This window comes from Copadichromis virginalis, linkage group LG10, assembly GCF_057382275.1.
Source record: "Copadichromis virginalis isolate Kocher_CV1m ecotype Utaka linkage group LG10, C_Virginalis_male_GT1.1, whole genome shotgun sequence".
Lineage (NCBI taxonomy): Eukaryota > Metazoa > Chordata > Actinopteri > Cichliformes > Cichlidae > Copadichromis > Copadichromis virginalis.
Window position 1 is genome coordinate 25,095,243 of NC_140627.1, and position 26,288 is coordinate 25,121,530.

At 40.0% G+C, this 26,288-nt stretch overlaps 2 protein-coding genes across 2 annotated transcripts; one reads left to right on the plus strand and one right to left on the minus strand.

Moving 5' to 3' along the window:
• The first annotated feature begins 396 nt into the window (after positions 1–396).
• ube2b (ubiquitin-conjugating enzyme E2B (RAD6 homolog)) lies at positions 397–11,133 on the plus strand. The gene is made up of 6 exons (XM_085470799.1): positions 397–611; positions 5,461–5,541; positions 6,305–6,330; positions 7,347–7,436; positions 9,155–9,243; positions 9,396–11,133. The coding sequence occupies exons 1-6, from the start codon at positions 568–570 to the stop codon at positions 9,522–9,524; spliced, it is 459 nt and encodes a 152-aa protein (XP_085326925.1). The 5' UTR covers positions 397–567; the 3' UTR covers positions 9,525–11,133.
• Positions 11,134–13,772: 2,639 nt separating this feature from the next.
• On the minus strand, positions 13,773–16,463 carry xtbd1 (XRN2 binding domain containing 1). Its single transcript, XM_085470800.1, has 3 exons — positions 16,211–16,463; positions 14,247–14,352; positions 13,773–14,162 (listed from the first exon to the last, which is right to left on the minus strand). Exons 1-3 carry the CDS (start codon positions 16,420–16,422, stop codon positions 14,154–14,156), a joined length of 327 nt encoding a protein of 108 aa, XP_085326926.1. The 5' UTR covers positions 16,423–16,463; the 3' UTR covers positions 13,773–14,153.
• Positions 16,464–26,288: the final 9,825 nt, after the last annotated feature.

Consider the following 26,288-nt stretch of genomic DNA (forward strand, 5'->3'; position numbering starts at 1 on the left):
TCCCTTGATTTGAACCACAGTGGTAGATTTTTTTTTTTTTTTTTAAATCCATATCTCCACAATTATGACCTGGAACAGCCTGGATACACAGAAAATTGTAGCACAATATTAAATAAATATATAAATAAACAGTGTACATTTTGAAATATATTATATTTTGTGTATTTCTGGAGCAGTTTGGGAAAAGAAAAAGGATTTAGGAAATTTTTTTGCTGCTATTTTTTTTTTAAGTTAAATTTGACACGAACAGTATGTAAGAGTTCCGGGTATTTTGAGAAAATGAACACCACCTATAGTAAGAGTATCAAAAATAGTTGGATTTGCAGCTCGGAGGTGTTTAAATTAACGCTTTTACATCAGCACCGTTTGTGAGCTAAAAGGGGCTGTGCCTCTGTAAGCAACCGACGTCACCATAAATAGCTAAAGCTAGCCAGTGGTTCAGGGAGAAGAAGAAAAGAGCTGCAAGCGGAAGAAGTACCGGATTTTGTTTCCGACAGTATTCGGTCTATGGTCTTGGGTTATTATTATTGTTTTTTAAATATCTGTATTTTTAACACATTTTGAATTATGTCGACACCGGCAAGGAGACGGCTCATGCGAGATTTTAAAAGGTACCGTCCTCATCGTTTGGGTATCTCTGTGTAGCTTTAGCCCATGAAGCTGTCGGCAGCTAGCTTAGTGTTAGCTCCTGGTGCAAACAATGCTGTGCAGAAACCCAGGCAGGAGTTAATGTGAGACAGGCTCATCGGTTATGGTTTGTCTCGATATTTGATGGCTAATGAAGTAACCGAGACGCTAGGGGATCATTCAAACGCTGTTTGTGTTCTGCAGTGGGGGGAGGTTTTTGTACCGAGGGAATAACGTTTTCTTTTTTTATGGCTAGTTTTGTTTTTTTTTCTTTTTTTGGTGTGGGATCAGCTTCACTTGCAGAGGTTTATTGGTGACCGTTTGTCTTGGCTTAACTGGCCCCGATTAGAAGCTAAATGTCACAGGATTTATCCTATTAATACCCGCAGTCTGCAAGCTGTAGGTTTATATTGTGCTTTCAAGTAAGTCAATCAGTCGGCATGGTCATATTTCATCCTAGGGGTTGCAGGTTTTGCCAAGGTTTGTGGTCGGGGATTGCTCTATCTATAGGTTTCTGATGCTTTATTTTAAATCCAGATATTTAATACACACAGTTAGTACGTGATGATACGATAACAAAAAGAATATGTTAAGGCTTCCTGGGGGAATAACACCTGGCAAGGGCCTGCTTGTAATACCTGCTATCCCCAATCTGTTGCCTCGCTCCATATGGCATCCAACTGTGTGTGCGTGAATAACAGACACACACACACCTGTCAGTGGAAAAAAGATGCTGAGCTATTCTACTAAGAGCAGCCATTGAAGCAGAGGGGATAATGTGTCACTGTAACTGAACTCTGCTCTGCTAGTCCCCAGGTGGTAAATGGTGACACTGAGGCAAGGGAAACACAATTGCACATGCCCGAATCAGCATGTGTCCACGCCAGTGCTGGCTGATTGAATTCAGTCTTGCATGGTATTGCTTAACCTCAACTGCTTGACCTGTAAGTCAAAGTGTATGTATTCTTAAAAATAGGCCGCTACACTGTTGTGTGGGGTTTTAGCTCAGTAATTTCGGTGTAATAAGACGGTAAATAAATGCTGTGGTCCTTTCTTTTTGACTATATTCAGTATGGCTTAACCTTCTTTTCTTCGCCAGATACATTTTCAGAAATAATTTTAGTCCACGCTGCAGTGAGCTGTGGCATTTATTCTTGTACGTTGTTGTCTGCATTGCTGCCTTCATGAATGAAACTGGGCCGCTCGTGCTGGGCTGGAGCTGATAAACCACAAACTGCAGTTACTTTTACCGAAACACAGGAAGGAGAGAAGACTTCAGAGCTGACTCTGAATGTATACACACATCGTCAGAGCTAAAAAGAAAGAGAAACAGGGCATCTCTCTGCACTCTTAAAATAGTTTTATTGTTTAGTAGATACATTCTCTGTATGCTAATGAAATACTGAGTTTGTAGGGTATATTACTATGAGGAAGACTTATGATTATACGTGTAGTTACATTTTAGCGCATTTTAGCTTACTTTGTAGCATTAATGCAGCATCGTAAATCAGGTATTACCCTTTCATATAACACATGGATATTTTAAATAGTGTGTAAGCTCTGATTTCTATTAGAGAGCATTACAACCTCTTTTGGCACATGTTATAACACTTTGTGTACCTTTTTTAAACCCAGGTGTTTGAATTTGCTAAACTGCATAATTCCCAGAAGGCTTTGTTTGAGATGAATGATTATCTTGACCACACTGTTTTTAGAATAATAAACAGTTTTATGAGGGATTGCAATTAAAGTCCTGCAACAATGCAGTGTCTGATATAAAGAGTCTAAAATGACAGTGACTAATGTCACATGAAACCAAGTTGTACTTTTTGTCTCTATTTAAAGAGAAAACATGTTGGATGTATTTCATGATATATAACTACAAAAAGATGATATGAATGTTTCTTATATAAGAGCAGTTTTCCTTTTCATAGGCATTGAGTCTGTTTCGCTAAATGCTTACTTTATTACTTATTTAATGCTTTCTATTGAGGAAAAGCCAAACCTCTCCCCCCAAAAATGTGTAACCCCAGTTTTGGGGTTTATGTGTCTGATTTACACAAGGAGGCTTTTAATTTGAAATTAATGGGCTAATTTCAGTTCAGGATTCAATCAAAGAAAGAGAATCAAAGAGGCTGGTATAGTAGGGATAAGAGGCTAGTCTTTTAAAATTTAAATCTTAATCGGGTGTTTTCTGGCCTCAGCCATCGGTCTCTAGAGGTCAGAGAGCATGTTTTGGTCCACATATAGTTAAGGCAAATAATCCTGTTTTTATTTTTACATAATAGCTTAATATAATACTAACATAATAACTTGATACTAATATATTAAAATGCATTCCTAGTTTATTTTCTGACAATTCATGTCAAATTTACCACCACGCAGTCTCTTCATCAACAGTCCCGTACTTGCCCTAATCTTCCTTACTGCAGACTTGTGAGTAATCCCCACGTTTCAAGTAAAATAAACTATCGGTCTATCCTAGAAGATGAACTCAGTGGAGCTTCCCTTTACCAGCAAAGAGTTCAGGGAGATTACTGTAAATGAGGTTAATTGCAGTGGGTCCGTCTACAGCAAGGGACTTAGACATGGATCTGCACTCACAGACGCACAAATCAGCCTACCTTGTTTTATAGCTATAAGCTCTTATTAAACCAGCTTTTAAACTGGGCCTGGAATTGTAGGCCTCAATAGCCTGTAGTGACTGCCGGACTTGGCCTATATAGATTTGGTGATTTGAAGCAAGACCTTTAACGTTGCACAATAATCTACCATGAGCTTCAGAAATCAGTTTGATAGCCAACACAGATTTTATTGAGGCCGCTGTCGGAAACTTCATTTAAATTGTTGACCCGCTGCCACACCTGTTTTGATTTGCTGACGCCTCTGTTGCTAGGCAGTTGCTGCTGTGGCATGTCGTTTGTCAGGCACGCCTGGGTAGTTTTATTTGTGGAGCCTCGACTAATTATTATTTTTAATTATGATTAATCCAGCTGTGGTTAATTTGGGTTAGCCGATAAATCATTTGGGTGCTGAACAGTCCAAAACAAATGTATATATGATCTCAAACCCTTTTTAGTTTCTTATTTTTACCTTCTCACTCTTTTACCTTCAAATTACAAGCGCTATCATGTGAAAAGCGATGGTTTCCAAATCTTTGACTGGCACTCATTTGACAATCTTTCACCTTTCATCGGATCAGATAGAGGTCTGTGTAGAGAAGATATAATATGAAACATTATGTTTGAAAACATAGCAGTTATTCCACCTTAACTTGTTAAAAAAACAACAACACTAAAGTGATTTCATTTAGAGCCCAGTCTGCCAGGCCGGGGTCTAGCTGCTGTGATACGAAGAAACATAAGTTTTATCAATTAGCCAGAATGTTTGGACATGTAGATGTGCCGGTTTTCATCACTTGTCTCCACATGGTTCCGCAACCAAACTTGCTGAATTATTTAGCAGTGTAGAGCGTCTATAGAGGAAATGTAAAGGTTATGGTTGGGATATGATTCGCAGTACTTTCATCAGCACATTGTGGAAGATGGTGGGAAAATATTACTTGTAGGATATTTTAATATGCTTAATTAAAACAAAGGTAGGTTTATTTTGTAGTACTACAGGCTTCCTATTACTGGGAAGGTCTGGGCCCAAGGTCACAGTAGAGGTGAAAAGGTCAAACACAGATGATAATACACAGATTTGAATCAGTACATTTTTTCTTTTTGCTATTGGCTACAAGCAGTTTTTAAATAGTTTCTCTCGTGTGTGTGTGTGTGTGTGTGTGTGTGTGTGTGTGTGTGTGTGTGTGTGTGTGTGTGTGTGTGTGTGTGTGTGTGTGTGTGTGTGTGTAACCTTTAATATAATGACGTGATGCCAAAAAAGGACTTTAAGCTTTTTTTCTTGCTGACCTTATATAAAACTTGCACATATGCTAAAACTGCTTACCCAATTTGCCTCCCTCTCAGAGCAGTGCTGTGGCTGAACGAATGAGGCTGAAACGGTTTCACACATATCAAACGACAGCCTGTACATTGTACAAGCAGTTGCCATGACATGTCAGATCCTCCTGTGTCTTACACAGTCGACATTTTAGATTTAGTTAGATCTCTAAAATTGGATTTGATGTCCTTGTTTTTGATTGGTCGTGTGTGCTAGTTTTGATTCGTTAGTGCTCTTAGTGGGGGAAGCCTGGGTTGTCTTGTTGTGGTGATAACACAATCTGATGATGGCTGATGGTAGGGTAAGGGAAGCCAGATTAGGAAAAGAGATCCTGGATGTGTTGAGCTTACTTTGTAGTGTAGGCTCTTGGCTCCCGCTCGTTTCCTGCTTCGACGTTGTTCTGATAGCCCGTCGGTGCTACTCTGAAGTCATTTCAGGTGAAGGTCGACTTGATGGCTTAAGTGCTTTGCATTAACAACACCAGAGATTTGATGGTCACTGTGGATACAATACTGGTGCTGCAGTGCTTCAGATGAGCACTTATGTTCACTGACATGTGACAACAGGACTGTCATAGTGCTGTTGATCCTGCGAGCCTGGCTGTCTGTTGAAAGTCGTGTTGATACAGCAGTTCGTGTTTTGATTGCTAATTTTCCTCAGCTGTCTTTCCCACTTGCTTCTCTCCCTTTACATCTAAGGGGTTTTTCTTTTTGCCATCATTCTTTTTCATGTTTTTCTCCCCTTTATCTCCCCCCCCCCCTGCTTTTGCTCCTTTACTTCATGTCCCTGCCTCCCTTTCCACTGATTCAGGCTTTTTTGCTGTGTATGTCTTCTCGTCTCACCTCTTTTTCTTCACTCTAAAGTCTCTGTTTCTTTCTCTTTCTTGCCCAGACTTCAAGAAGATCCTCCTACCGGTGTGAGCGGAGCGCCATCAGAGAACAACATCATGCTTTGGAACGCTGTTATTTTTGGGTGAGTCATTCTCTAAATCCGCCCTGCCGTCTTGACTGTGCCACTGCGATTGTGATGCGCAGATTCTGCAACCCACCCACCCCCACTGTGTTCTCGTCCACCACATCCTTCTGCTTTAAAAAGTGTTTCTGATTGCAGCCCTGATTGTTGCACAGAGCAGTCTGGAAAATCAGCATGTGGAGTCACAGCAAGTGTTCAGTGGAAGAGAGGGCTGGAAGACACTGTTAGAGATAAGAAAGTGTGTTAAGAATGAACCCGTATTAAAGAAGTAGCTTTTTGCATACTGGGTGTATCTCTGGTGGATAATTTGCTGTGCGTGTTTAAAAGAAGAGCGACTAGAGAAAAATCTACTCAGAAGTGATGTGAAATTTAAGTCGCAAGAATTAATAAAACATCAAATGCACAAGCAAATTGAATAGCTGAAAGTAACTAGAAATCCAACCAGGACCAAGGATGTGTAACAAAACCAAATTAGAAATACTCACATGGGTTTATAAAAATACACTCGATCGTAGTTGCTCACCTAAATCAAAGGGGAGGCTGCTACACATGTAAAGTATGAAGGCAGCTGTTTTAATTGGCCCCTCAACATGTTCTGTGTGAGCACGAAGAGCTTAGTAAATATGGACCCTGGTGTCTGCAGAGCTTCTACTCCTTGAAGGACAGACTGCAGTACTACTAGAGAGGGTCTTAATGGGGATTAGCAGTGGGGATATTTGGATTTTGGAAACATTTTAAATCTCTCTCTCTCTGCCTTCTGCAGGCCTGTGGGAACACCATTTGAAGATGGTAAGTTCTACATTTTGAGTCATCTAAAGTGCAGCCTCATGTTTATCTGAGTTCTAGATGTGGTTTAACTTTGCCTTGAACTCGTGATGTTGTTGTAGAGTCGGAGAACTCAGTCAATGTATTATTACTTTTCGGGCAGCATGTGTGTAGTGAAATGATTATGGGTTGCATGCTCAAATAATCAGTCTACCTGAGCACAAAATCCCACAATTATCGTGAGGATCGCCACACCTCTGAGTAGATAGCTTCTTTTTTTTTAAATTGTAAGTTAGAAATTATTACAAATTGAGTATCTGGAGTGGTTTAAGTGCCTGAAATGCATTTAAAATGACTTAAATTGAAAACAAATTGGTACTTTAATCGGTCATCATATTTTAATCATGTGATAACAACTAGACCTCTGAGAGTTAGGAACTGCTACAATTATTTTTAAGTAGAAAGGGGAACTGACATTTAATCCTTGAAAGTTGAAGAAGTTGTAGTCTAATTTTTTGTATAGGAGTCCCTTTGGCAAGTTATCACAGCTGCAGTAATTTCAACTGAACAATTATCAGGGGCTCAGTTTTGGTGGGCTGAAAACTCGCTGTATCCATGCACTGGCTCTATAAATATTAATAAAAGTACTTATTTTAACTATAGTATGATGTGAATTGAACAGAAGTTTGTAGGTCGGTGACGCAGCATCATAAAGTACGATTTTTACCCCTCGACCATAAAAGGCTGATGTGGTATTGTCGTCCCCCTGCCAGGCGGGCAGGCAGCGTTCATACAGTTTTCTACAAGCTTGGATTTAAAACTGTCCATTGCTACTTTTATAATAATTAACTTTCTAGCTTCTCTTTTCAGTCGAGCTGCTGATATTTATAGTAACATAATTCTTTCCCTCATTTTGTCTGACCCCCTCCATCCTTCACATCTGTATTCTCCTTGCAAAATTACTTATATTTCCCCCCCCCCTCGCGCTCCCTCTGTCTGTCATTTGTTCTGCCTCATACCCTCTCCGTCTATCTCTGCAGGAACATTTAAGCTTCTGATAGAGTTTTCTGAGGAGTACCCAAACAAGCCTCCCACGGTTAGGTTTGTCTCCAGAATGTTTCACCCAAATGGTAAGTGGGCTAGCAGCTGAAATGCCCTCAATTATCAGTGGTGCAGCACCCATGTTCACTGAAGCTTACAAAGTGTTCTGACCTTCAAGCAACTAAGCTAGTCTAGTGAATAAAATGACAGTGTGGGGTCATTTCTGAACACATTATAGTTGATACAGAAATACTTTTTTGTAATGGCTCTATTTGTGTGTATTATATCTATACTATATCCTTTATCTGTTACAGATCATCTAAAATGTTACTTTTTCAGTCGGGTTTATATAAAATTGTGCTAAAAAACAAATTGTAGGAATAAAAATTTAAATTATTTACATAATCATTGCCTTTTATTTCTTTAAAAACATCTTTGTTACAATATATATAATATAAAAATAGATTTTAAAATTTCAGGTATGTTTATGTGATCTATGTGTTGAAGTATACTAGAATAAGTGTTCAACATAACACGTTTTGGCTGCCAGGTCAGTAGATCAGACTTTTACTGGCTATTTTAATTACCTTCTACACTAAATCTATAAGAATGTTGCACAAACTATGAGTAGATTTATATTTTACAGTGTAACATCATCCCTGTCTATAGGCTGCAGGTATATCTCATAGAAGGAGAGTGGACAGCCTAGTTTAAAGACTGAGGACTTTATCTGCATCTAGCTTTTATTGTAGCAGGTAGAAAGGCGTCAGGAAAGCTGAAAGAAAGAACAGTAAATGGCATCAGGGCGGCCTCCACATTAACCTTATGCCAAATGAGTCACATGCTGAACCAGTGAGCTAATCCAGCCAGATAAACCAGCACCCCTATGCTTCAGTTTTAAACCCAATCTAAAAAAATTGTAGGTTTTTGTAGATGATTGTGTAATATTGAATATATTTTGTGCAAATAAACACACATCAAGACTTCTGTAGCTATTAAATGAAACCCTACAGTGTTAATATATATATATATATATATATATATATATATATATATATATATATATATTTTCTTTTAAAGAGTTAAAAAAAAATGTCCAGGAGCAAAAATGAACCACTGCAACTTTCCACTAGGTTTATACCAGCGGCCCAATTCCTCTGTTTAAAAATGAAATTGTAAGAATGTTTAACTTTTTTACATTTTTACTCAGAATAAATATCCAACTCTTGCTAAACATGTTGTAAATTTGTCAATTTTCCTTTTTAATGGTTTGTTATTTTATTCAGTTTCTGGTGGTAGACCCAGTCTTCCAGATCTCGCAGTCTCAATAAACATGCATCAGAGCCTAAAATGTATTTTCACACATTTTTATGAACTATAATAACCTTGGTGGATGCCGGCATTGTGATGAGTTATGTACGTAATATGTTAGACTTATTTATGGCTTTGTTTCATTTTTAAGTTTTCAGTTTGCAGTGCTACAATAAGAACAAGCACCAGATTACAATGTACTTCACCAGTAATGTAAAGAAACTGTCTTGATGATTTAAATTCAATTTAAATGTTTAATTTTAAAAAGTGTCATGTATTTATTAAAGGGACGGCGCACATTAATGTCTATATTTAATCTGTAGCCTCTGGCAGGTCAAACAAAAACAGTACAATGAGAAAACAAGGGGCAACAAATAAATATGAAAGCATACAGCATTAAATATAACGCACATTAGCATAAAATGAATGGTCACGGATACATTCCTCATTAGCTTTAGTTGTAAATGTGTTGCTGATCTTTTTCTCTGCATGTCAGTTTACGCAGATGGCAGTATATGTTTAGACATACTTCAGAATCGCTGGAGCCCCACATACGATGTGTCGTCCATACTCACCTCCATCCAGGTTGGTCGTGTTTCACTCCCTTTTCATACATTTAAATTCACGGTGAAGCATGATGATTCTATACAGGGACATCCGAAGTATCTCTCCTGGTTATTTAATCTTCAGGATGTCAACATTTTCATCATTAGTCTTCCTTTTTTTCTCTCTCGCAGTCATTGCTGGACGAGCCAAACCCCAACAGCCCAGCCAACAGTCAGGCCGCACAGCTCTATCAGGAAAACAAGAGAGAGTACGAGAAGAGGGTGACGGCCATCGTGGAGCAGAGCTGGGTGGATGTCTGAGCTCCTCTTGTTCTTTGCTCTTCTCTCCATCACCCACTCTTCACCATCCAAGTACTTCAGTCTCTCATTTTTACCTCATCGAGAAAAAAAATCAAGAAAAAAGAAAACACAGCAACTATATCAGAAGAACTTAAGTGCCACACTGGGGGGGGGGGGGCGCAAGAACAACCAAACCAGAATGGACATTACCTTGCTTGCCAATGCATTTTAGGGAAACAGGAGAGGGGAAATCAATCTTGTATTTGTTCCCTGTCTTTACTTTTATTTTATTTTTTTATTGCATGATGTGACATAAGTTATTGCTAACAGAATTTGTAATATATCTCTGGTTGGAATGATGCTGTTTGTGTTTCACAGACTCCTTCCCATCCCCCCCCTCTTTTTTTTTTTTTGTATCCACAACTTGGCTAAGAAAGGGGCACATCAATGACTGAATCATTATTTTGAAAGTCGTGGGAAAAGCCAAAATCGGTAGCATCATCACCATCATCGTCATCTTTGAAGTCGACAGCAGATTCAGCTGATAAAGAGCAGTCCCTGATCTCTTCCAGCATATCTCTGTTTATTTTAAGAGATGCTGTAGGTTTGGGCTCGCAGACGTCACAGGCTGCAGCAGTGCCAAGTCTCCCTTGCACTGATGAATCATGACTGGCAATCTCTGAGCTTTTCTTTTAATCATTTCTGCTCGCGGGTAGAAGAAGGTTGTTTGAGAGGGTTATGAGAAAGTGAATATTAACACGGAAAACTTGGACTGAGGCTCTGCAGTCCCCGACAGTTTCATTCTTTGGTATATTAGAAACCGCATATAATGCTATAATCAAAATATATGTAGGGCCTGATGGCCCTTAGCCAGCGAGTTCAGATGTGGGTGGTGTCGCTGTATCATTCGATGTGGGGAGGATGGGGACAGAATTGGCATTGCTGGAGGTACTCTGCTTCTACATCGTGTGTTTCTTTAGTCTGCTTTTTTTCTATTTATTGAACCTTTTTACTGTTTGCAGTCAAACTGTTCTCCTCTTGGTTTTCTCATTTAGTTTGTCAAAGAAAGTAAATGACTTCTGAATGCTTTGTCGCCTGTGACATGTGTCAGCCTGAACACAGTCGGTGCTTTTGTTCTTTCTCTTAAAAATGACACAGCTGACATCTGAATTAGCAAATAAGCAGAGAATGAAAGCTTCATACGGTTTTTTTTCCCTATAATTTTTGGGCACTTTATAAGAGAATTGATTGGATAAGAACAAACTGCTGCAAAGATCATAAAGCCTGTTCTAAGAGTGTGATGTCAACTGTTTTCCTAAGGGCTCAAGTTGTTTTCATTCCTGCTTTTTGCCCACTGTTTTATTTGCTCTTATTTCCCCCATTTAAAAACGCCATCCCTCGAGTGTAAATTACTCACTTAACCTGCCCGACTCCGGCTAAGTAATCAGTCATCATAAACCAGAATTCCTCTTTTCCTTGATAATAAAGGTTATATTGTGGCTTGTGACTTATCTCACCCAATAAGCAGAAGGGATATGTTATAAAAAACAATTTTGTGAAATAAACATAATGTATACTTAACGATATGCTGTATAAACATAATAAAAAAACCACATTTTTCAGACTTTGACACAGGTTCTGGTCATTTATTCATCCATCTGGTTCCTTGTGCGCTTTACCAGGCTGGGTTAATTCCAGGTGACACAGGTAACCTGGACCCACAGGGTTAACGCGAAGAGACCGACAGCCGGTCTCATAATTAACTATAGGGTGGAACTATTACACAGAGTATTGTAGTTTTTCATATTGTCATGTAACTTGGTTAAAGCAAGATATTGCAACATTTCTGGCATGTTTGCTGAGCCTCTGTCTTTACGCTGCTCATACCAAAATCAATGTGAGCTTCATCAAAACTTGAGATTAGTACTGCAGTGATTGATTGATAAGATGTACAGTTATTTTTTTATTTTTTTATTTATTTATTTTTGGCCTGTCCCGTTTGGCTCTTTTGCCATCAGAATTGTTGTCTAAAGGCAAAGAAAGATGCCCAACGGGTTTACTTTACCAAACTGACCATCCCAGCCTTGCCGTAATGGTCCATTTGATTCACCTTTTATTGTTTATTTTATTTTCACTTACTGAATACGGGACAGACTTGACTGGGGGAAAGAAGGGGAGAAAGAAAGAGGGAAAGAGAAACAGCTGAGAAGAGGGACGGGGGAGAAGGGCAAAAGACAAAAACCAACAGAACGGGCAGAGAAAAAAATGCATATATCAATCACCTGGGTCACCTGCTGAGAAAGAAAAAAGAAAGCAAGCAGAAGAGAACAAGAGTAATAGAATAAACAGCATCACAATGATATATGGGAATATGACAGTAAATACTAAATGTTAAACATTATTGTGCAGCACATAAGATCAACAGAACACAGTGTGCTTTGAGGTAGGAGCCAAAAAGGGTGTAGTTTGTGGGTGTGATCACCCGTGTGTACACCTGTGAGCATGGACGCGCTTGTTTTTTGTTTTTTTAAAAGGTTCCTTCATGTAATAATCTGCTAGAGGGTGTGGGGGGGGCCACAGCCCCGTCCTCCAGGGCGTGAAGCAGGTATGGAGGAGATCAAAACTCCAGACATCCAGAGGCCCCCAGAACACAAGAGACCAAGGAAGACCAACAGAGGGGCAGCTGCGCCACTGTCCCAGAGAGAGCTGAGGAGAGTCCCAGATGAGGGCTCACTCAGCAGCCGCGGAGCAGAAGCCAGGGGGAGTTGCAGTGACGCGCCCGTGAGCTCCGCCGGCAGCCAGCTGCGCCTGAGTGACCGAGCCCCAGGCCGAGAGGCCGGGGGCACCCCACCTCCGAAGTGGCCCGAGCGAGCCCCAGGCTCCAGGCCCCGATAAGCGGCCGCCAAGGAGTGAGCCGGTGTGTACCTGGCCGCCCATCCCCGGACACAAAGAACCACCAACGCACCGATGTCTGAGGGGGTCCGCCACTGGCAGGGGAAGTGGTGGTAGGGGGAGATAGGCCTCCAAACCTTGGAGGGCCTGAGATGTCCCCAGAGAGGTGGCGCCTGACACCCAACCTGACATATAGACACAGACATACAGGCACACACAGACACAAACATCCATTCCCACCCTCATGCTCTCATATGCACTCACTCCACACTCAACCAACGTGGAGACATACATAAAGAGACGTTGTACACACGATCACACTCCCCAAGCGTACTCCACAAACCGGGTCTAGGTGCCCCCGCCCCTGGAGGGGGGAACTGCACCCAGACCCAGGTGGTGTTTCCCTTTTCCCTGCGGTGGGGGGAGGCAGACCCCAGATGTACAGTTATTAATGAGCAATAGTAAATATTGCCAAAACCTAAATCCATTCATTGTATTTGTGTGGCATATTAAATCAGATTTTATTAAATGCAAAAATGAATCACAAGTACAGTAATGTCCCAAAATGTTAATGTTAAGTCACTAAACCGTGGCTTAAGATGAAATAGTCTTTTGGGAAGCTCTCATATATTAGAACTAAAAAACAGTTCTCACAGTATTGAATCTGTGGGATGAAGTCAGTTTGGTGAGTGCATGTCTGCGTGTTTAACTTTGCTTGTGAATCACTTGGTATGCGTGTCTGTAAGCCTTTAAAGGAGAATGTGGTGGTTGTAATGAAGAGAAGCAATTATATCAGCATTCTCAGAACTGAGGCTTGCCCTGTGCTTTTGCAAAGCTTCCTGCTGAAGAAAACAGACGTTCTGACGGTGCACATGTTAATAATTAATGTTAATAATAATCGAGTGTTCAGCCTCACAGCCCCAGGTCAGCTGCTCAAGAGTTTTACTGACCTATATTTTCACTGGTCTGCAAAAAAGCTTTAATTTTCATATTTTGAAACATATTGATTAAATTGTTTTAATGTATTCAGAGAAATCTGCAAAATAATGTTGCTAAAGCCTTCAAGTAAATATGGTCTAGTGCACCCTTTAGAGTCACCCCTGCTTGCTGCAGGTATTGCTGCCATGTAAAATAAGACAGCTGCCAACACACCGTGCCAGAGTAAGTTAACAGCTTTCATGTTAACCTCTGTAGCTTTACTTTTAACTAAAGTTCACTTTTCTACATGTCGGAGCTCGTTGAACCGACATAGTTATAAGTAGCAGTATTTGTATTTTATTGCCGTATATGATTAACTATGGAGTGGCTCCATAATGTAGTCAAAAACAATGTGACCAGGAGGAGGCACAGACCTAGACAGCAATGACCACACAAAAATGATAAAACAAGTTCTTTATTGTGCTTCAGACAAGAACACCAGTGTCATCTTTAGTTTGAAGCTACATTTAAAAAACACATTTTTAAAAAAATAAAAAAAGTAAAACTGTGATTGAAATAGTCGAGCAGTGGGGCTCACAAACTCCCGCAGACACCGCTGCTGTTTGTGCACAAATAAAAAAGGCTGAAAGTCTGAAAAGGCCAGTTTTTTGGCTCAAAATAAAAATGTCTTTTGATGTCTGAACTCCTCACAAAGGGTTAGGGTTAGGTAAGGTAAGGGTTAAAAACACCAGGATTGTAAAACTATTTAAAAAAAAAAAAAATAGTCTGACGTGATAAAAGCTGAATCCAGTCTGTGTTGATCCAGCATGACTGGTCCGGTCATCGACCCTGTGACGGAGCAGAGAGATCCATGAACAAAGACTGTCATTATAGCTGTATGTATATGCTGCGTGTGTGTGTTCACAGACATACCTGTTGCTTCTTAACAATCTCATCTCTCGTCTTGAAGACCGGTGCGTCCTCCACTACGATGCCTTCAGCCATTTCCTTCACTTTTTCCAGCAGCTCTGTGCTATACCTGCCATCGATTATGAGACATAACACTTCATTAAACCAGAATTCATCCGTGTGCTTTATATTCTTCTGTAAGGATATAGTGCACTGGGAAAATAACATCACTGAACAACAGAAAACTATAATACTGGTAAGAGAAGAATTGTTTATTCTTCGATAAAGTTAACAGATGTGAATGGTTTCTTCACCTCCTACACATTTCCCTTCATATAAATGAAATTTAGTCCTGCTTCTGATTCACCTTTGAGTGCAAACTTATGGATGAAAAAATAGTGATACCCTTTTATCTGGCATTTTTGCATGATTGCACCCTATACCAATTCCGAGGATTAATGTCTTTTAGAAGGTGTAATCACAGAAGACATCCAATATGCACTTCAACAGCCAGCGCTGCTCCTCGAGCGCCCTCAAACTCACTGAAATGAAAATCCAATTTTGTGGGTTTATTGCTGTCCAAAAGCTAATACCAGTCGCAGACCCCAGTGGCTGCAATTACAGATTACTACAATGACAAGTCGATCTGTTAAGTTGTTTGGTGTGTAACAAAAAATACAGATTTTGTTTTAAATAACTGGAAAAACAAAAAACAGTTTCTGTCTAAGAGTCCAAATCATTCATATCAAGTCAGGCATGCATTTCATAATCACAGTATATCACAAATGTCAGTAAATCAATCTAGTCAGCCGGGAAGAAGAAACCTGCTTTGTTGCAAAAGAAAGTGACATGTGCACTGGAGCGGCAACAAAAAGACAGCCCACCCTAGTTCTGCTTTTTGCTAACATCCATGTAATTGCTAGTAGAGTGAGGCAGAACCATGAAGCCCATTCACATTGCACAGGTAGTGTAGCTTCTCTGGGATTGCACATCCATACTTGCTGTTGCAAGGTTAGCTATATCTGCCCGCACACGCTTAACATGAGTTTGGAGAGTGGGTTACCCAGACCTGACTACTACCAGACCTTTTGAATCAAGAAACCACTTATCATTTTAAATAGTTTTTCACAACACTGCAACCAGTCAGAGGAGATTTTTAAGGGCAGATTTTCCCCTCAACTTTGGCCAAGTGCTTGGGGTTAGAGGATCGCTAAATCGTAGGGTTTCAATTTCTTATGTGGCAGAATTTTTACCATATACACCATATATAAAAACATAAGATGCCACCACAAACAGTAACAAAAATAGGTTAAATTGAAAACAAGGCCTGTAACTTTATAAAGAGACCCACTTGATAACCAAAGACTGTTTTCCAGTGAAGAAAGACTGGATGTTGTCCAGTAGCCGGCACAAACATCTGATATACTGATATCAATGCAATATTGCATTTGATATTTCCATTATACATACATTATATTTTTTCCCTGAACCACAATTTTTAGGGCCATTTAAAAAATGTATAACCACATAATTTATCCAGCAGGATATCTTCACAAATCTTTACAAACTCAGCATCGTCTGCAGCAAATGTAGCAGAGTAGCATTGCAGCTTATGCAGACGACTCCAGTGCTGCAGGGGGCAGCACCGAGCCCACCAGCGGAAAATAAACCTCACTATAAACAATAAACTCTGAATATAAATAGTTTGGGGTAAGTAAGCAGCAGGAACAACAACAACAACAATAATAATAATAAGTAAGTAAGTAAATAAATACTAAATCTAAAATTAAACTAATAACAATTTCAGAGAAAAGAGAACACTGGTTGTTACCCTTTAGCAACCCTTTAGTTTGTTTAATAAGGAAGACTAAACTTAAAAACAGTGGTTAGTCATCCCGGGCTGAGGGAGCTGTGGAGCGGCTGTCTTAGAAAAAGTGTCCGTCAGCAGGCTTTAATTAGAGGCATGAAAGCACGCTGTGTTTACCCACCGGCAGCCGAGGAAGACGTTGTTGGCCCACACCATTGAGAGGGAGAGCAGGTGGTCCAGCTGCGAGTCTTCAAAGTCATTCAAGTTCCGCAGGATGAACTCCCGCCTGGGCTCCCAGTGCTTGTCGCTCTCCCAGTAGCCTCTGTAGTTCTCCACCTGCTCGGCCACAGCTCGGTTTTGCTGGATAAAATCCTGAACGTCCAGGGAAGACATCTTGCTCTCCCTCGGCCAAGACAACAAAAGCGACTTCCTGTCCTTTCAAGCGGGTCTTTGAAGTCGTCTTACAGCCCTGCTTGTTTTCCACAGCGCCACGCAGTGGTGGAGCAGAGCGGTGGTTTACATCCAAACGTGAACAGCAACTCTCAATATTTCATATGCAGTGTGCTTCAGAGATACTATGAAGTGCCATAATTAAGAAATAATGTATCAAATAATTAATAAATTAACATATAAATTCATTTTATTTAAAAATCAATAATATTATTTTACTATCTAATTGATTATTTTATGGTTCATGAATTTATTGTGTCAGCCTCACCCATTAAAGTCGGGGAGTGGGGTTAAAGCCGATATAGTTAAACCCACTGTTTTGGTGTGGAGTTGTTTCTTTCAGTGGGTGTTTCTCAGTGACAAGTACACAGAGTTTGTACTTGCACACTTGTTACTTCCCACTTGGCAAGTAGGGCAGAAGACAGAGCTTACAGTGCGCCAGCAGCATAACTGATGACATCAGGTGCTTAGTATTTACAATGAAAAAAAAAGGAGATGTAATTACCTGTGGGGTTTTTTTTTTTTTAATATTTATACAGTTTTATAACCACTCCGTCAAGTTGCTCAGCTATAAAAGGCAACTAGTTTTGTTCAAAATGCTTTCTGGGATACCTGACTGCACACATCACTAATAATTCTGTGATGACGCATCAAACAATTATCTGGTATCGATCTATCTTCACTGGCTATGCAAGTAACAGCAAACGAACCAGAATTTTTTTTAAATTGTGAATTTAATTGAATTTTTGTCATTATTTATTTCAAATTTAAATTTGTTATCAATGCATTTAATTAATTGTTTAATTTATTTATTGCATTCTGGGACTCTTGGCCCTCCACAGTCAGGCAGTAATGGACAGTAATTATTATCCCTCTCAGATAATCTAGAGAGCTTTCTCTTACATTTATATCTCATGTTTCAATTTCTGCATTTATTTATTTATTCCAGATTTTTTTGTAATTAAGTAAATATATAATAAACTATACTGTAACAACTAAAACCAACAAGCGCGAAAAGAGAATTTAACATGGCTTAGTAAATGTAGCCTTGCCATGTACACACATTTAAAAAACATTATATTATATTATAAATTTAAAAAAGTTTTTTTCAACGTTATTTTCTTACTTTTTAAAAACTGAAACAGCGTCATTACGATTCTATTGGTTTTAATATTGCTTTAAGAAATGTTCAAACTTATCTTTGGTACTTCAATCTACAACATAACACCCCATCTTAGCTCAGAAAATGACTGTCTTCTGACTATTACTTGTTTTTAATTTTATTTTATTTTATTTTTTTTTTTTTTGAAAATATTTTTATTGAAAAAAAGAAAACAGTACTTGCAGTTACCGAAATACAATCAACCTTTCTTAATTTTCTTAAGTAAATTAACATACATATATATATATGAAAAAAACAACAAAAAAAACAAAAAAACAAAACACAACGCCCCCCCCCCCCAGTCCCACACAGATCAACACAACCATCAAACATATTAGAGGAATATAACAGTAACAAAAGTAGATTTAAACAGGCAATACCTCTAGACTAGCAAAATAAGAGATAAAGGGTTGCCACTTGTGAAAAAATTTGGCTGTGCAACCTCTCAACGTATATTTAATTTTTTCAAGTTTTAAAAAAAACATGACATCTTTAAGCCACCGGGAAATAGTAGGATACTTAGCAGACTTCCAATGCAACAATATTAGACGTCTCGCTAATAGGGATGTGAAGGCTATAATATCCCTTTGTGTGGAATCAAGTGTAAGTGAGCGAGCAGGAATCCCAAACACAGCAATCAGAGGACAAGGATGAAGAGTTACCCCAAGAACAGTTGACATAATAGCAAAATACCTTGTCCAGAAACCTTGTAGCTCAGGGCACAGAAAAAACATGTGGCTAAGGTGACAAGGAGAACCATGGCATTTATCACATTTATTTTCCACTTCTGGATACAATTCAGAAAGTCTAGACTTAGAGAAATGCACCCTGTGTATGACCTTAAATTGAATAAGTCCAAGACGAGCACAGGAGGTGGAAGATCGTATCCTCGTTATAGCCCGTTCCCAAGACTCCTCATGTATTCGAAATCCCAGTTCTTCTTCCCATGTACGCTTAAGCTTAACATTAGAGTGGTTACTAAAAGACAGAATAGCATCATAGAGTTTCGAAATGGTTCCTCTGTGATGAGGAACAAATGATAACGTAGTTTCCCACTGCTGTTCTGGAGGTAAAGAGGGGAAATTTGGGAAACACTTAGCAACAAAATTTCGAATTTGAAAATAGCGAAACAAATGGGTAACAGGGAGATTGTAACGAGAAGACAAGTTGGGAAAACTATCGAAAACACCATCCACATATAAATGTTTGAACTGTTTTATACCCTTGTCACACCACACTGAAAATGTCGAGTCCAAAAGTGAAGGGGGAAACAAATGGTTTTCGCTTAGAGGACCCGAGGAAGACGGCATTACAAAATTAAAGTGACGTCTAAACTGAAACCAGATTTTGAGTGTGTTAAGAACCACCTGATTATCAGTGTACAGAGAGGGTCTCACGGGTAAAGAGGAATAGAGCAAAGCCGGTAAAGAAGAGCCCTTACATGATGATAGCTCCAATTTACACCACGAGGAACCAGAAGATTTTAGCCAGTAGCAAAGTTTATGGATGTGAGCGGCCCAGTAATAGACTAAAAAATTAGGTAATGCAAGTCCTCCACTAAATCTGCATCGCTGCAGCAAAGTTTTAGAGACCCTAGGTGGCTTCCCTCCCCAAATGAAAGAACCAATAATCTTGTCCAGTGAAACAAAAAAATGTTTCGGCAAAAATAAGGGAATTGACTGAAATAAAAATAAAAATTTTGGTAAGATGTTCATTTTAACAACGTTAATCTTACCGATTAAAGAAAGGGGGAGATTACCCCATCTTTGAATATCAGATGTGACCCTAGATATAAGAGGAGACAAATTTGCTGATTTAAGGCCAGCTAGAGAGCGAGTCACGTTAATCCCTAAGTACTTAAACCCAGACGGACTGAGACGAAAGGGTAGATCGGACTGTAGAAGTTGACGTGCTGCCGTATTAACAGGAAAACACTCACTTTTCCCCAAATTCAATTTATAACCTGAAAACGAACTGAAGTTCTCCAGAATACTTAAAACAGCAGGGATGGAGCATGCGGGGTCAGTCATATATAATAACAAGTCATCCGCATACAATGATACTTTATGTGTAATTCCATTACGGATGATTCCCCTGAATACAGAAGAAGATCGCAATGTAATAGACAGAGGCTCGATGGCAATGGCAAAGAGTAAGGGAGACAAAGGGCAACCTTGACGACAACCACGACCCAGCGCAAAATAATCAGAGTAAACATCATTAGTATGAACACTGGCTTTAGGGGACGAATAAAGAAGCCGAATCCAGGAAATAAATTTATCACCAAAACCAAATTTCTCTAAAACTGCAAACAAGTACTCCCACTCCACCCTATCGAAAGCCTTTTCAGCATCTAAAGAAATCACAAGTTCAGGAAGTTCAGATAGACGCTTTGAGTAAATAACATTAAAGAGTGTACGGGTATTAAAAAACAATTGCCGTCCCTTTATAAAGCCATTCTGCTCTTCAGATATAATTCGAGGAAGCACATCCTCAAGGCGAGATGAAATTACTTTAGCCAATACCTTTGCATCGGCATTAAGCAGAGATAATGGCCTGTAGGAACCACAGGAGGTTGGGTCCTTGTCATTTTTGAGAAGGAGCGCTATGGTTGCTTGTGTGAAAGTAGGTGGTAATGAACCGGTTTCCAAGGATTCGTTAAACACAGACAAAAGCAATGGTGCCAATTTACCAATAAATGTTTTATAGAATTCAATTGGAAACCCATCCGGGCCCGGGGCTTTATTAGACTGCATAGCTGTAATAGCTTTTAATACTTCTTCAACAGATAATGGGGAGTCCAATTGCCCCGCATCATTAGCACCAATAACAGGGTTTGAAAGATTATGAAGAAATGCATTCATTTTAGCTTTATCCGTGGGAAATTCGGACCTGTACAACAAAGAGTAAAATGTTTTAAAGGTAGAATTAATTTCCAAGGGATCTGTAGTAATATTGTCATCAGAGTGTTTAATAATGGGGATCACACGCGAGGAGGCCTGACGTCGTAACTGATGTGCCAACAAGCGACTAGCCTTGTCACCATATTCGTAATATGAGCCACGACTGCGTAGTAATAAGTGCTCAGCCTCTTTGGTTGACATAAGATCAAATTCTGCTTGCAAATCAAGGCGCTGCTTCAGTAATTCTGGAGAAGGGTTCAGTGTATAACTTTGATCAAGGTTACTAATTGCAGCTATAAGTTCTTTAAGCCTGGCATTAATCTTTTTATTAGCACGGACAGAGTAAGAAATAACTTGACCTCTCAGGTAGCATTTAAGAGTCTCCCATAGCAGAGAATATGAGACAGAATCATCCTGATTGAAGGACAAGAACTCCTCAATAGAGCCTGAAATAAATTCACAAAATTCTTTATCCGCCAGAAGGAGAGAGTTAAATCTCCAAAGTGGAGGGCTACGTTTATGGGTAGAAAGATGAACATCCAATAGCAGAGGAGAATGATCAGATATTACAATACCAGAATAGTCGGAAGAATTAACACATGAATTAAGAGTTCTGTCGATGAAAAAATAATCAATCCTGGAATAAGACTGGTGGACCTGAGAGAAGAATGAAAATTTTTTGATTGAAGGGTTGCGAAATCTCCATGGATCAACAAGATCATTCTGTTTCATAAAATCTGAGAATGTTTTAGACATAGATGATTGAGTCAAATTACGAGGACTAGATCGATCCAAAATTGGATCAAAAACACAATTCAGATCACCACCAAGGATAAGCAAATGTGTATTCAGAAAGGGGATGTTACTCAGCAATCTATTAGCGAATTCAGCATCATCAAAATTCGGGGCATATACATTTACCAACAAAACCTTTTTCTGCATTAGAGTACCAGCAACAATGATGTATCTACCGTTCCTATCAGCGACAACATTGGTCAAAGTGAATTGAACTTTCTTATTAATGAGAATGGCCACTCCTCTAGCCTTCGAATTAAAATTTGAGTGAAAGACCTGACCTACCCAAGGGCAATATAACCTATAATGATCCTTAATGCGAAGATGAGTCTCCTGTAAAAATGCTATGTCAGAATTTAGACGTTTCAAGTGAGTAAAAACCTTAGATCTCTTAACAGGGTTACCCATACCTCTGATATTCCAACTAATGAATCTAAGAGGCATACCTGACCCAGCAATGCTGGGGTCTATATTTCCATTAACCATTTACAAAAAGGAAGAGGAAAAAGACCAAACCAAAATGCCAGTGGCCATGAAGAGCCGAAATGGGACAGCCCCCCCCAACCCAACCCTGAACACAAATACACCCCCAAGTCTCCACAGAACAGAACAAAGGAGACAGCAGTGTACCCCCAAAGTAGCAAAAATGATTCACCGAAGTGACTGGACTAATTGTTGTCTAAATAAAAATAAAAGCGAGAGAGGGAAAAATAACCTCTCACCAACTTCTCTACAGCATAACAGTGTGCGCGTAACAGTAAACATGTTTTTTTTAAAAAGGGAAAAAATAAAAAAGAAACCAACCAACCAAAAAAAGATCTCACAGTACAAAATATGACTTCCTCAGAAGGAGAACTTTCCAACAAATCACCGAAAGTGCATAAAATTTAAAAAAACAAAAAACAAAAACAACATACATAAATAGATAAACAATTAAAACAAAAACAACCAAACAAAAAAAATAAATAAAAATTTAACAGAAACGAAAAACAACTCAGTCCTATGCAAATCAATGCAGCAAGCTTGGAGAAGATTGTGCCGGACTGGTCCGAAGTTCAAGAGTATATTATATGATCCAGTTTCAATAAATAACAATGAAAATAAAAGGAACCAGCACACCAACAGTACAATAACCAGCACAATGGCCTAAGAAAACAATGCACAGGTGGCGTTAAACCTAAGGAGACCGTGAACCCTTAGCAGCATTACAGTATCAAACTGAGGAGCTAACGAGGCTCACCCAGAAATCAAAGTTTTGACATAATCACTGGCCTCCTCTGCCGAAACAAAGTCCTTCTCGACACCCTTATATGTGATGCGGAGTCGCGCTGGATGAAGCAGGCCATACCGAACACCGTCAATGCCACGGAGTTGCTGCCTGACCGTGTTGAATGCAGCACGAGCCCGTGCCACCCTGGCGGTGTAGTCGGGGAAGACGGAGATGGTCCGATCTCCAACTTTAATCTGTCGGCGTTCTCTAGCACGTCGTAAAATGTCGGCACAGTCAGTGTGGTAATGAAACCTGCATACAATGGCTCGTGGACGGTCGCCAGGCTTAGGTGCGGGTTGGAGGGTCCTGTGCGAACGATCCAAAAGCGGCTCCTTCCCCAGATCAAATGCTTCTTTCAGCAAGGAAGCTACGGCGGCAGTGGTGCACGTGTCAGGGCCCTCCGGTACTCCCACTATCCTAACATTGTTGCGCCGCGATCTGGACTCCAAATCTTCACACTTACTTTCCAGCTTGGCTACATGAGCTGTGAGACCCTTGATAGTGTTTTTCATCTCAGCTATATCATCAGAGCAGACAGTAAGTGCGTGCTCCATCTCCTTCACCGTACCTTTTAGCTCAGACATGGTAGCGTCATTTGCAGCTTTATCGATCGCCAGCTGCGTCTTCACCGCCTGCAGGTCGAACTTAATGGTAGACAAAGCATCACCCAGAGTATCCTGAAGTTCCTTTTTAAAGATGTCGGCGATATCTTTCCTCAGCGAAGCCAGCAACTCGACCTTGAGAGCCTCAATATCAGGATTAGCTTGACATGTGGGGGGCTTTGCAGGAGACGACGGCTCACTCGAGGGTGTGGTCGCGGTTTGCAAACTAGGCCTCAGTTGTGTCTGAATAGTACTGCGGGTTTTAACATTTTTTGCTGCCATTTTACGCCGGCCCGAGTAAAACTTCTCAACAAGACAATCCACAAACCAAAACAGGACTGAAAATACGGCCAAAACGCGCGAATAAATAACAATTTAATCGAAATCGGCGGGAGCTCCCAGACTCGCGTCCTACTCCATCAAAGCTCAACCGGAAGTCAATTTTATTTTATTTTTAAAAACATATTGAATATTTCATTTATTGAAAGACTCCACCCAGGGACTGCAGATATAAATGAGATTTTTTTGTTAAATTTGTTGGAAAAATATTTTAATTTTTTTTTGTTAAAGCACATAATAAGTTAGCATTTATTAAAGTATTATTTTGAAAAAATCAGAACATTTACTGAGGTCTGAGTGTAGTGTGATTAAAAGAATTCACTTACATGGCAGGAATGCTTTTGATCGCATTTCTTCTAATCGTCTGACTAATCAAAGCAGATGAGATCACTTCAAGGATAAGTCTGTGTTCCGTGTTAAGTGGTAATTCCTGGACCCTGACACTGATTCGCATGAATGAAACGAAGCCATCCGTAATGTTAATTGAATCCGTGTTTTTGCTTTTTACGTGCAGCAGTCTCAAAATTTAAGGAGAGCCACTCACCGCCTTTAACGGCTGCCAAGAAGCCACATTAGCTGACTGTAGACTGTAGTTGGGCCAACACAGCTTTAGGCTTCCCGGGGCTTCTCCCCCCCTCCTTCTGTGCCGTCTTTCCATGTTTGAAATTCACGGAGCAGGTAGTGTGTCAGTGAAATGTTTGCACCACATGCTCGCTCACTCGCTTTCATGTTTTTTTTTTCCTTCTTACTTGAGTGAAATCTCTATGCACTTGACCAGCCTGCCAGGAATGATCAGAGAGAAACACTGGACCTCCAGTCTATGGAAAGGAGCTTATGGACAGTCATTCAAGCTCACAGATATACTCAAACACACACACAGGGACACACACAGGCAGGCTCCATTTCCCTCTGTCTGCACAGATATGTGCGCTGCATAAGCCTACAAGAGTCTTCCATCCTTATGACGCTCTCACTCGCACACAGCAGAGGATTTGGGGCTTGTTTTGACATGAAGTCATTGATATGCAGAGGGATTCCAGGGAAAGGCAAGCCAACATGAATTCAGAGGGACAGACAGACAAGCACACTGCTCAGTCGCTGCGTTTCAGAGCACAGCGAAATCCATCTAATAACAGTGAGATTAAAGGGTCTAGTCCGAGTAGCTTTATGCTCTGCATGGTAATAAATAATCAATAGACTTGAAATGTGGCTTAAGGGCTGCAAAAATGACCACAAAGAAGAGTTGCAAGTTGGAATTGATTGAGAAGATAAACAGTGAAAAGTGAAAAATGATACATTTGTTTTCCATTATTGTTGTTATGTAATTTTATAAGGCTGAATGCAATAGGCAGGCAAATATTTATAGAAGACACGCACACCAAGCGTATCCGGTTATGTAAACATCTAAAGCATATGAGATTTGTCTCGTAGGAACGCCGGAGAGACACAATCTAGAGGGACTAACAGGCCAAGCAGGTTGGAACAAAACTCAGACGTGCAAACATGAAATAACGTCTGTGCAGAACCAGACAGGATTTTATTTAATGTGACGGAAACACTGATGAGAAGCTGAAAAAAGATGTGGGGAAGAAGAAGAAGAAATATGGAGTCATCTTTATGTGAAGGTAAGGACCTTGTGAAGTGCAGTGAACACTATAGGCACTTAGCAAAGGCCAGGCTGCTCTTTGCAGTCGTTTCACTTGTGCGTGACTGCTCAGTTAACCCCAATTTAATGGAGGTCAAATCATCAAGCAGCGTGCCAGGATTTCTTTTTTAGCCTGATTTTTTTTGGTGTGTCTCTCAAGGTTAGCGCCACATATAAAAGATATATCTGAGCAACCAAAAATAACAATAAAGAAACACAACTCTGTGATGAATGAGTCAAGCTGTTGCACTGGCTGTGTTTATTGGCTTTATTTGCTGAATAACTAAGTTGAAAATGATTTCTGACAGTCCCCTTATTTGCCTTTTAAACGCCCAGATGTTTTATCTTCACCTCGTTTCCAGTGGAGCCTTGAACATTGCAATTCTATTTCCACGCAGTGTCAGTTTACTTCAAGTGGTTGCAAAACTTCATCTTGACAGGCTGCATTCTCCTGCTGCTCCGAACTGAGTGTTTCACGCACCATCACAAAAGAACACGGAGGCATGAGCAAACTCCAAAGGAACACGGTGCTGTCTTAATCTTCCATCTGCCTGCTAAGTTTGCAACACAAAAACACACAATCTCTGCGCACTGAGGATTGATGTTTCCTCATAAATGCACATGTATAATGTACGCATCTGAACACCTATATTAAATACTGAGTGTAGCCTCTTCAGATGTACCTCAGACGAGCCCTATAGACAAGAAAACTCACAAGTACATGCAGATCCACTTTCACCTCCTCTCCAATTCCCACAGAAAAACCATCGGCGGCACTCCAGGGCATGTTATATTTCTGGGTCCCTTCCAAGTCATACAAGTCACCACTTTATTGAGTGGACTAACCCATTAAGTTTATGGCTTCACTCTTCCTCTCTCGGCTTGAAATATACACTGATGCTGAAATAATACACTGTTCCAGCCAGCACTGGCAGACAGCCGTTTTTGATGAGTCACCTAATGTATGCTTACTCAGGAGAACGCTGTAATTGGGGAAAGACAGACAACAGGTAAGCCTTTCAGCCAGAGACCTGGGGGTGCGCCAGTGAGGAAGAATTAACCCTCTCCGTAAAGTGTCAGTGGATTTACACCT